General features: G+C 38.2%; 1 protein-coding gene across 3 annotated transcripts in view; it reads right to left on the bottom strand.

Annotated features, from left to right (window-relative positions):
- KATNA1 (katanin catalytic subunit A1) overlaps nt 1-10143 on the bottom strand; it is a 41225-nt gene that overhangs the window by 18140 nt on the left and 12942 nt on the right. For all 3 annotated transcript variants that reach the window (XM_017505745.2, XM_017505748.2, XM_017505747.2), the window contains 2 exons: nt 8696-8853; nt 2081-2261 (listed from right to left, as the gene is read on the bottom strand). In XM_017505745.2, coding sequence (XP_017361234.1) covers nt 2081-2261; nt 8696-8853 — 339 coding nt within the window. The remainder of the gene's footprint in view (nt 1-2080; nt 2262-8695; nt 8854-10143) is intronic.

Here is a 10143-nt window from a genome sequence, read left to right as displayed (position 1 = left end):
GTGTGTGCTACCACACCCAGCTAATATTTTTTGTATTTTTAATAGAGATAGGGTTTCACCATGTTGGCCAGGCTGATGAACTCCTGATCTCAAGTGATCCACCTGCCTCGGTCTCCCAAAGTGCTGGGATTATAGGAGTAATCCACCATGCCCAGCCAGGTGACTGTAATTAAAAACAATTTATGGTACATTTTCAAATAACTAGAACAGATTTTGAATATTCCCAACACAAAGAAATGATAAATGTTTGAGGTGATGGATATGTTAATTACTGATTTGCTTATTACCCAGTATATATATTGAATTATCAACTGTACTCCATAAAAATGTATGATTATTACGTGTCAAATTAAAAATAACAAACAAAAAATTTTAAAAAACCAAAGCAATATCTACACTTGGCTTTTATAATTAACATAGAAGCAATAATGACATTACAAAATTATACTTTGCAATCAGTGCAGAAATAATTGATTCAGACAAGAATCACTGGATGCTAAAACTTGATGAATTATTGATGAGAAACAGAATATTTATATAGTCTCAAAGTATCTCCCACAAATTATTACAAAGGATCAAACAGTAAGTTTATTGTGGAGAGATCAAGCAGACACTACCTAACCAAGCAATCCAACTTATCACCGGTAATAGGACAAACAGACATCCTGTACCTTCTTACATGATACACTGAGAGAAAAAAAAAAATCCTACCAATGATATTCCTGCCAAAAATGAATAATCTTAATCTAATCCTGAGGAAGTATCAGGCAAGCCCAAACTGAGACATGATCCACAAAGTAACTGGCCTGAACTCTTCAAAAATGTCAGTCCAAGGCCAGGCGTGGTGGCTCATGCCTGTAATCCCAGCACTTTGGGAGCCTGAAGCAGGCAGATCACCTGAGGTCGGGAGTTCGAGACCCCTCTTTACTAAAAATACAAAATTAGCCAGGTATGGTGGCGCACCCCTGTAATCCCAGCTACTCGGGAGGCTGAGGAAGGAGAATTGCTTGAACCTGGGAGGCGGAGTTTGCACTGAGCCGAGATTGTGACATTGCACTCCAGCCTGGGCAACAAAAGTGAGACTCCATCTCAAAAAAAAAAAAAAAATGCCAGTCCAAGAAAGGCAAAAGCTGAAAAGAGGTTTATTTTCAAAGGGACTAAAGAAACACGACAATTAATTTCAATTTGTGTGTCTACAATGTATTCTGATCTAGCAGGGAGAGAAGGGGGAAAATCTCTAAATGACATTATTGGGATAACTGGCAAAATCTTATAAAGGTCTGTGGATTAGATGAACAGAACTATATCAATGTAAAATTTACAGCTTTTGGTAATTGTCTTGCTTTTATGTAAAAGAATATCCTAGTATGCAGGATATAGATTCTGAAGTATTACAGGTTAGAGGAGCATCATATTTACAACTTAGTCTCAAAGGGTTCAGGAAAAGGGTATACAGAGGAAGAAAATGATAAATCAAGAGGGGCATAATATTAATAATAGATAAAACTAGGTAAAGTATATATGGAAGTTCTTTATGCCATTCCTGGAAATTGTCTGCTAGTCTGAAATTATATCAAAATATAAAGTTACCAAAAAAAAGCCAAAATATTTGTTGAATTTCAAGTGGGGAAAATCCCAGCCTAGATGTAGTAAAAGTAAGGTTTTATCATAGCTCTGGCAAACAGATGACTACAACTTATTGAAATTTGGGCCAGACACAGTGGCCCATGCCTGTAATCCCAGCACTTTGGGAGGCCGAGGAGGCGGATCACCTGAGGTCAAGAGTTCGAGACCAGCCTGGCCAACTTGATGAAACCCTATCTTTACTAATACAAAAATTAGCCGGATGTGGTGGCGCCTGCCTATAACCCCAGCTACTCAGAAGGCTGAGACATGAGAATTGCTTGAACCCAGGAGGTAGAGGTTGCTATGTGCAGAGATCATGCCCCTGCACTCTAGCCTGGGTGACAGGGTGAGATTCTATCTTAAAAAATAAATTAAAAAATAAATAAATTTGTACAGTCTTCATTTTTACTGTTTGGAAATAACTTTTTCATTTATGAAAATCAGTAATATTTACCTTTTCCTCTCTTCCTTTATTCTGTTCTTTCTTTTCACGACAACGAACAGCTTTCCCTCTGTCATTGTGAAGATTCTGTGCAGATGAACGATGAACTCTGACAGATGTACTTGGACGATTACCATGTGATTTAGGGTCACTGTACTGAGAAGATTGTCGTTTTCTAGGTCCTGGTGAGGGTCTAATCAAACAAAAACTTTTTAATATCATAATCAACTGCAAATGTGGATGAAAACACATACTGTGTAAGTTAGAATCTATGAACTAAAAAAGCCAATGCAACAACTGAACACAAGACACAACTGAATAAACTTCAAGATGTTGAAACCTAAGATCAAAAATTTAAATCTGGGCCAGGCACCATGGCTCATGCCTATAATCTTAGCATTTTGGGAGGCCAAGGTGGGTGGATCACTTGAGGTCCAAGGTGGGTGGATCACTTGAGGTCAGGAGTTCAAGACCAGCCTCGCCAACATGGTGAAACCCCGTATCTACTAAAAATACAATAAATTGGCCAGGTGTAGAGGTGCGTGCCTGTAATCCCAGCCACTCGGGAGGCTGAGGCAGGTGAATCGTTTGAACCTGGGAGGTGGAAAGTACAGTGAGCCAAGACCACTGCTCTCCAGCCTAGGCAACAAACCAAGACTCCAACTAAAAAAAAAAAAGAACCCAAAAAATGAAAAATAGAAATAAAATAAAATGTAAATCTGACATAGCTGTTGGTGGTGATTTAATGAAAGGAATGTAGTATAGTTACATTACAGAAATAGTGGAGGGGAACTAATGATCACCTCTACTTAGAAAGGAAATTGCTGTACATCAAAAATGAATGCAAAATTAGTCTGATTGCTGGAAACGGAAAAAAGCAATCATCAGAGAAGAGAGTTTTATCAAAACAACCAGAACACAGTACAAGTATTGCATTCACATTTATCCACTGGTATATATGCAATTTGGTACCATTTACTTAGAATATACAGGTTGGGTATCCCTTATCCAAAATTCTGGGGACCAGAAGTGTTTTGAATTTTGGATTTTTTCAGATTTTGGAATATTTGCATATACACAGCAGTTGAGCATCTCTAATCTGAAAATCCACAATCTGAAATGTCCCAATGAGCACTTCCTTTGAGCATGACCTTTAAGTGTCATGTTGGTGCTCAAAAAGTTTTGGATTTTGAAACATTTTGAATTTTCAGATTAGGAATGCTCAATTTGTACCATAATTTTTGTGTTTTAATTAATAAAATTTAATCATTTTCCCATTTAAAAACTGATATAAGCACTAGCTATGAACAGTTACTAGAACTCAAATACAGTGCTTTACATTTACATACATCACCTCATTTCACCTGTATGTATTTATATCTTATTATTATTATTCTTTGAGACAGGGTCTTGCTCTGTCACTGCAGCCTTGACTTACCAAGCTCAAACAATCCTCCCACCTCAGCCTCCCAAGTAGCAAGAACTACAAGGACATGCCACCACAAAAGGCTAATTTTTGTATTTTGTAGAGACAAGGTCTCATTATGTTGCCTAGGCTAGTATCAAATCCTCGGGCTCAATTGATCCTCCCACCTTAGCCTCCCAAAGAGGTGGGATTACAGGAGTGAGCCCCTGTGCTGGTCCTCATTTCATCCTTATTTCTGTAGGAGAATTCAGACTTCTCAAATATCTGTTAGGTTCCTATTCTGCTCCCAGATTTGGTTGCAGCCATTTAAAAGGGGGAAAAAGGAGTCCTATTCTCAAATAAACCACAGTAGTTAGACAGAAGCTATATAAAGCCAGGCATGTATACTAAAAGGTATGAAACAGACCTAGTACTGTGGCAATGGGAATGGCCTCAGGAAGACAGCCTCATGGCCAACATGGCGAAATCCAGTTTCTACTAAAAATACAAAAAAAAAAAAAAAAAAATGCTGGGCATGGTGGCACATGCCTATAATCCCAGCTATTTGGAAGGCTGAGGCAGGAGAATTGCTTGAACCTTGGAGACAGAGGTTGCAGTGAGCCAAGATCTTGCCACTGCATCATTCCAGCCTGGATGACAGAGTGAGACGCCATCTAAAAAAAAAGCCAGGTAATTATTCCAACTATTCAGGAGGCTGAGGCATAAGAATTGCTTGGACACAGGAGGTAGAGGTTGCAGTAAGCTGAGATGCACTACTGCACTCTAGCCTGGGTGACAGGGACAAACTTTCCGAGGTGACAATTAAGTAGAGAGCTGAATGAAATAAGGTCATTAAGCACTGGAGCTGAGGGAAAGGCAGATGAAAGGAGTAAAGCATCTGTGTGCTTGGCTTGTTCAAAGCCACAGCACAGTGCCTGAGGGAGAGAGCTGCAAGAACTTAGGTCCTAAAGGCTGTGGGGAACCAGGTCCCATAGGGCTTGAAAGACATGAAAACTGGGTTTTCTTGTGTGAGATGGGAAGATATTTGAGGGACATCGGCTGACTGTTAAAAGACATTTGAAAAGAATCACATCTAGTGGCATTTAAGCTGTGTGTAACGTTTTCAATATAAGTCTTCAATGAACCTCCTTGTACTCACATTTTTTGTGTACAGTTCTAGAAGAGAATACTGGATCAGGTAAATCTATTATTTAAATAGTACTAAAATTTAGGTGATGACAAGGTTAGAATCACCAACACAAGTAAAGAAGAAATGACTCTCTTAAGCATGAGTACAAATGAAGACTAATAGAAAAGTTTTTAAAAACTTGAAAGATATACAGTTAAGGGAACAAGTAAAATAAAGTACAAGAAGAAATAGACGCCAAATAAAATCAAAAAAGGAAAACATAACAGTAATCTAGAGCATTCAAAATCAGGGACAGAAAATGATATTGAAGAAAGCAAGAAGCAATAAGAAGGAACACCACTTAGGGCTTAACTTCCCACCCACCACCCCTCAAAGGGAATCCCGCCTCTGCTTGTAAGACTGAGGTAACCAAATATTTCACTAAATTCAGAATCAACTGATTTTCCACTGGGAACATCTATTGGTTGGAAAAATCTGACTAATAACTGAGGAGTTATAGGACTGTTAGAGGCTGAATGTTTGTATCCTCCCCAGAATTCATATGTTAAAGCCCCAGTGCCCAAAATGACTATTAGGAGTAAGTAAGTAGGAGTCCCTGATGTGATAGGATTAATGTCCTTATGAAAGACACCAAAGAATTCACTCACTCTCTCTGCCAGGTGAGCACACAGAGAGAAGGCAGCTGTCTGCTCAGGAAGAGAGCCCTCACCTGGAACCAAACTGGCCACATCTTGATCTTGGACTTTCCAGCCTGAGTGTGAGAAATAAATTTCTGTTGTTTAAGCCACCTAGTGGATGACACTTGGTTATGGTAGCCCAAGCAGACTAATACAAGACCCAAGCAATGATCCTCCAGAAGGAGAAAACAAAAGAGCAAGTAAATAAGAATAAAACAAATTAACAGGCAAAAGCAAAAACACAGCTTGACTTATCTGCTAGTTCTACTTCTGAAATTAGGGGAAAAAATTATAAATGCAGAAAAATTTTTACTCAGAAATATTCACATAACTTTATAATAATGAAAAAAGGGGAAAAAACATTAAAAGCATGGTTAACTATATAGGTCACATACCAGTCAGAACAATAGCAAATAACTCTTAAAAAAACTGCAGAGAAAAATATCTGGCATGGCTTATAAATCACAAATGTTTAAAATATGAAGAGCAAATTACTTAACCTATCTTAGCTTAGCCTCATCAGAAATTGGGGCTAAAAAAATTAGTACCTACCTTTTAAGATGGTTTTAAGAATTAAGTAATACATGCAAAACAACAAACACAGTACCTGGCACACAGTAAATATGCAATGATTGTTTATTATTGTTTGGATTTTTCTTAGAAGAAAGCACAATGTTGTAAATTATGGACATAGCACAACTGCAACTATGAAAATAATGCATAAAAGATCAGAAGGAAATAAACTAGGATGACTGTGATTTTCCCCCTACTTCTATGAATTTTTCTATTTTTCTTTAATACGTCTACTGTCCTTCTTTGTAGTGAACTATTACATAACAGAAAGTGTAATCTACATGAAAGTGCTTATGAGGCATGGGAAAAATTCAGTAAATATCCAAAGGATATCAGGAGTTAGTAACAGAACATTAGTACAGTCCTTGTATGTGGAGATTAAGAAAATTAAATGGCACCCAGGTGCAGTGGCTCACGCCTGTAATCCTAGCACTTTGGGAGGCCAACATAGGTGGATTACCTGAGGTCAGGAGCTCAAGACCAACTTGGCCAACATCCTGAAACCCCATCTCTACTAAAAATACAAAAATTAGCTGGGCATGGTGGTGCGTGCCTGTAATGCCAGCTACTTGACAGGAAGAGACAGGAGAATTGCTTGAATCTAGGAGGTGGAGGCTGCAGTGAGCTCGGATCTTGCCACTACACTCCAGCCTGGACGACAGAGCAAGACTCCATCTCAAAATAAATAAATAAATAAAAATAAAAGTGGCTAAGAAATAATCAGTACTCATTAATTGATTTTAAATGTCAAGAACATGATGCTATCAGTCTTCTCAAAGTGTGACATATGGACCACCTATATCAGAATCACCTGTAGATTCCTGAGTTCTATCCACTATCTATTATATCACATTCTCTGGGAGTGATGCCCCTGAATCCACATTTTTAATCATTTTTAATTAGAGATTATTAGGCCTGCTATAGCAGAGAGTGCTAGATTTGTAATTATATTATAAAATGCTAGATTTGTAATTATATTATAAAACACAATATATCTAGGTTCAAATCCTAGCTCTACCAGTTACCAGTTTTGTGATAGTGGGGAAAAGTTACCCAACCTTATTGTACCTCAGCTGTCTTATCTGAAATATAGAGAAAATATGACCTATCTGGAAGGCATATTGTAAGAAATAAATAAAATAACACCTATAGCCTAAAATAGTTCAGGACACTGTGGGTGTATAATCCAGCACCTGTGATTATAAAATATAACCAGCCCAGGCTTGGTGGCTCACGCCTGTAATTCCAGCACTTTCAGAGGCCAAGGCAGGCGGATCACCTGAGGTGAGTAGTTCAAGACCAGCCTGGCCAACATGGTGAAATCCTGTCTCTCCTAAAAATACAAAAATTAGCTGGGTGTGGCAGTGCAGATCTATAATCCCACCTACTCGGGAGGCTGAGGCAGGAGAAATGCTTGAACCTGGGAGGCAGAGATTGCAGTGAGCCAAGATGACTGCACTACAGCACGGGTGACAGAGTGAGACTCCATCCCAATAAATAAAATAAAATATAAATAAAATTAAATAAAATATAACCAAGGCTGTCCAAAAGTAGTGAGTTATCTCAATTGATTGTTCACAGTCAGTTACAGATCAAACTCCTTGTTCTATTCTTCCTCTACTTCTCACTATTGCACTTGACTAGTATTAAAAAAAAAAAAACAAAAAAAAACAAGAATTCAAAATTGCAGTGATAAGATATTAAAAAACTGAAAACCATCTGGGCAACATCTTAATGCAAAGTTAACAGGCAATGAACATGGGAAGTCATAGGTGTTCTTTCTAGAAAGGCATGACACATTCAATATTTAAATCTATAATACAAACTAGGAAATCTACTATGTGAATGAAATGGATAACATCCACCTGCACACTGGTCAGTTAAAAATTATGCAGTAAAACTACACGATTGGCTATTTAGAGTATTTCAGTAAATATCAGTATCACTAGTTGTTCATTTGCTAGCACTTGGTAGTAGGAAGTTGGGGAAAAAATGCCAGAGAAAACCCTAAAATTCAGAACATTTTATCTTTTAACTTTTCTCTATAAATTAAAAAGCCCATTTTTTTTTCATTTTTAGCAACATTATACCTTGATGAAAAGAAGTAATCTGTGATGCCTGTTTGAGAGCCACTGTTAGTCTGACTTTCTCTCTTTACATAAGAAAAACCTGAGGCCTGGCCTCACACCTGTAATCCCAGCACTTTTGGAGGCCGACGCAGGAGGATCACGAGGTCAGGAGATTGGGACCATCCTAGCCAACATGGTGAAACCCATCTCTACTAAAATACAAAAAATTAGCCGGGCATTGTGGGGCGCACCTGTAATCCCAGCTACTCAGAAAGCTGAGGCAGGGAATCGCTTGAACCTGGGAGGCAGAGGTTGCAGTGAGCTGAGATCATGCCACTGCACTCCAGCCTGGCAACAGAGTAAGACTCTGTCTAAAAAAAAAAAAAAGAAAAGAAAAATCTGAGGTCTAAAAAGTTTTTATTTTCCCAAAGCCACAGAGAATGACAAAGACAGAAGCAGAGCCTGGATGTTTCAATTCCTAACCCCATTCTCCTTCCACAGGGTAACACTGTCTCTAGCACTTTAAGGTCATTCACAAAAGCACATATTTGAATTATTCCTACTTAAATCTTATTTTTTGAAATAGGTCACAAAGGCATATGATACAAAGTTCAAGAGTTATAAAAGAGACAATATTCAGTAAAAAAAAACTCCCTCCCATTCCTGTCTCTCAGCCACCCCATCCTCCTCCTAGATATAATCAATGCTATAAGCTCCTTGAGCTAACTGGTTTCTTAAAAGGTCTCCACTTACCTTCGTTCAACAGGTACAGGCATGGACCAGACTTCTCCCTCAGAAGCTGGAAATTCATGCTGTGCTGCTTTCAAGGGGGCGCTGTCTAGTTTAAAGCTCTCTAGTGTTTTCATGATATCTTTAACATGTTTAGCTTCCACATTTATTTCCTGCCAAACCTGATTTCAAAGAAGAAGATGGCTCTTTAAATTCCTATAATATATCACTGTCAAAATTAACTGAGGGCCATTTATTAAAGATGTTAGAAAACTCCATTTTGATATCAGATATCCAGTAAACCACATCAAGATATTTTGTCAAAATTTTAATAATAGTTCATTAAATTTTTGTTTTCCAATTGTAAAATTAATTCTGATAAAATGAATTAAACAGCCAGGCTAGGCTGGGCATGGTGGCTCATGTCCGTAATCCCAGCACTTTGGGAGGCTGAAGAGGATGGATCACTTGAGCTCAAGAGTTGGAGACCAGCCTGGCCAACATGGTGAAACCCCATCTCTACTAAAAATATTACTAATTTATATTCTTATTTCAATTGCATAACAGGCTGGGCACGGTGGCTCACACCTGTAATCTCAACACTTTGGTAGGCCAAGGCGGGCAGATCACCTGAGGTCAGGTGTTCAAGACCAGCCTGGCCAACATGGTGAAACCTATCTCTACTAAAAATACAAAAATTAGTCAGTGTGGTGGCGGGCACCTGGAATCCCAGCTACTCGGGAGTTTGAGGCAGGAAAATCACTTGAACCCAGGAGGCGGAGGTTGCAGTATGGTCTGGGCAACAGATCGAGACTCTGTCTCGAAAAAAATAAAATAAATTGCAATAACAAATTGAAAAGTTAACTAAAACTTTAAAGTTCTACAAAAATAATTCGCTGGGCATGGTGGCCCATGCCTGTAGTCCTGCCTACTTGAGAGGCTAAGGTGAGACAACTGTTTGAGCCCAAGGGGAAAAGAAAACATCAAAGTACAACTTGTAAAAGTTTTATTTTTGTCAAACTTTATTTTTATTTTTTAGAGACAAAGTTTCATTCTGTTGCCCAGGCTATACTGCAATGGCATGATCAGAGCTCACCATAACCTCAAACTCCTAGGTTTAAGCCATCCTCCTACCTTAACTTCCCAAAGTGCTGGGATTACAGGTGTGAGCCACCATGCCCAGCCCTACTTTGATAATTTTTATGCTATTTTTAAATGCTGATTAATCCCAATTACCCTGATTTGATCATGAGACACTGTATTCAGGGGTCAAAATATAATGTGTATCCCCAAGATATGTACAACTATTATATATCAGTAAGTAATTTCTAAAAAATGAATATAACACTGATCAGAATCTACTAATTCTATGACTCACTAATGGGTCACAACCTACAGACTAAAAAAGGTCTCAATTTATATGCAACCAAGATTTTTTTTAAAGCAGTCTTTTTTCCTGTTTTTTTTTTTTT

This window comes from Cebus imitator, unplaced genomic scaffold, assembly GCF_001604975.1.
Source record: "Cebus imitator isolate Cc_AM_T3 unplaced genomic scaffold, Cebus_imitator-1.0 Scaffold341, whole genome shotgun sequence".
Classification (NCBI taxonomy): domain Eukaryota; kingdom Metazoa; phylum Chordata; class Mammalia; order Primates; family Cebidae; genus Cebus; species Cebus imitator.
The sequence above is the reverse complement of the archived record's forward strand: the minus strand, read 5'-3'. Positions and strand labels throughout refer to the sequence as shown.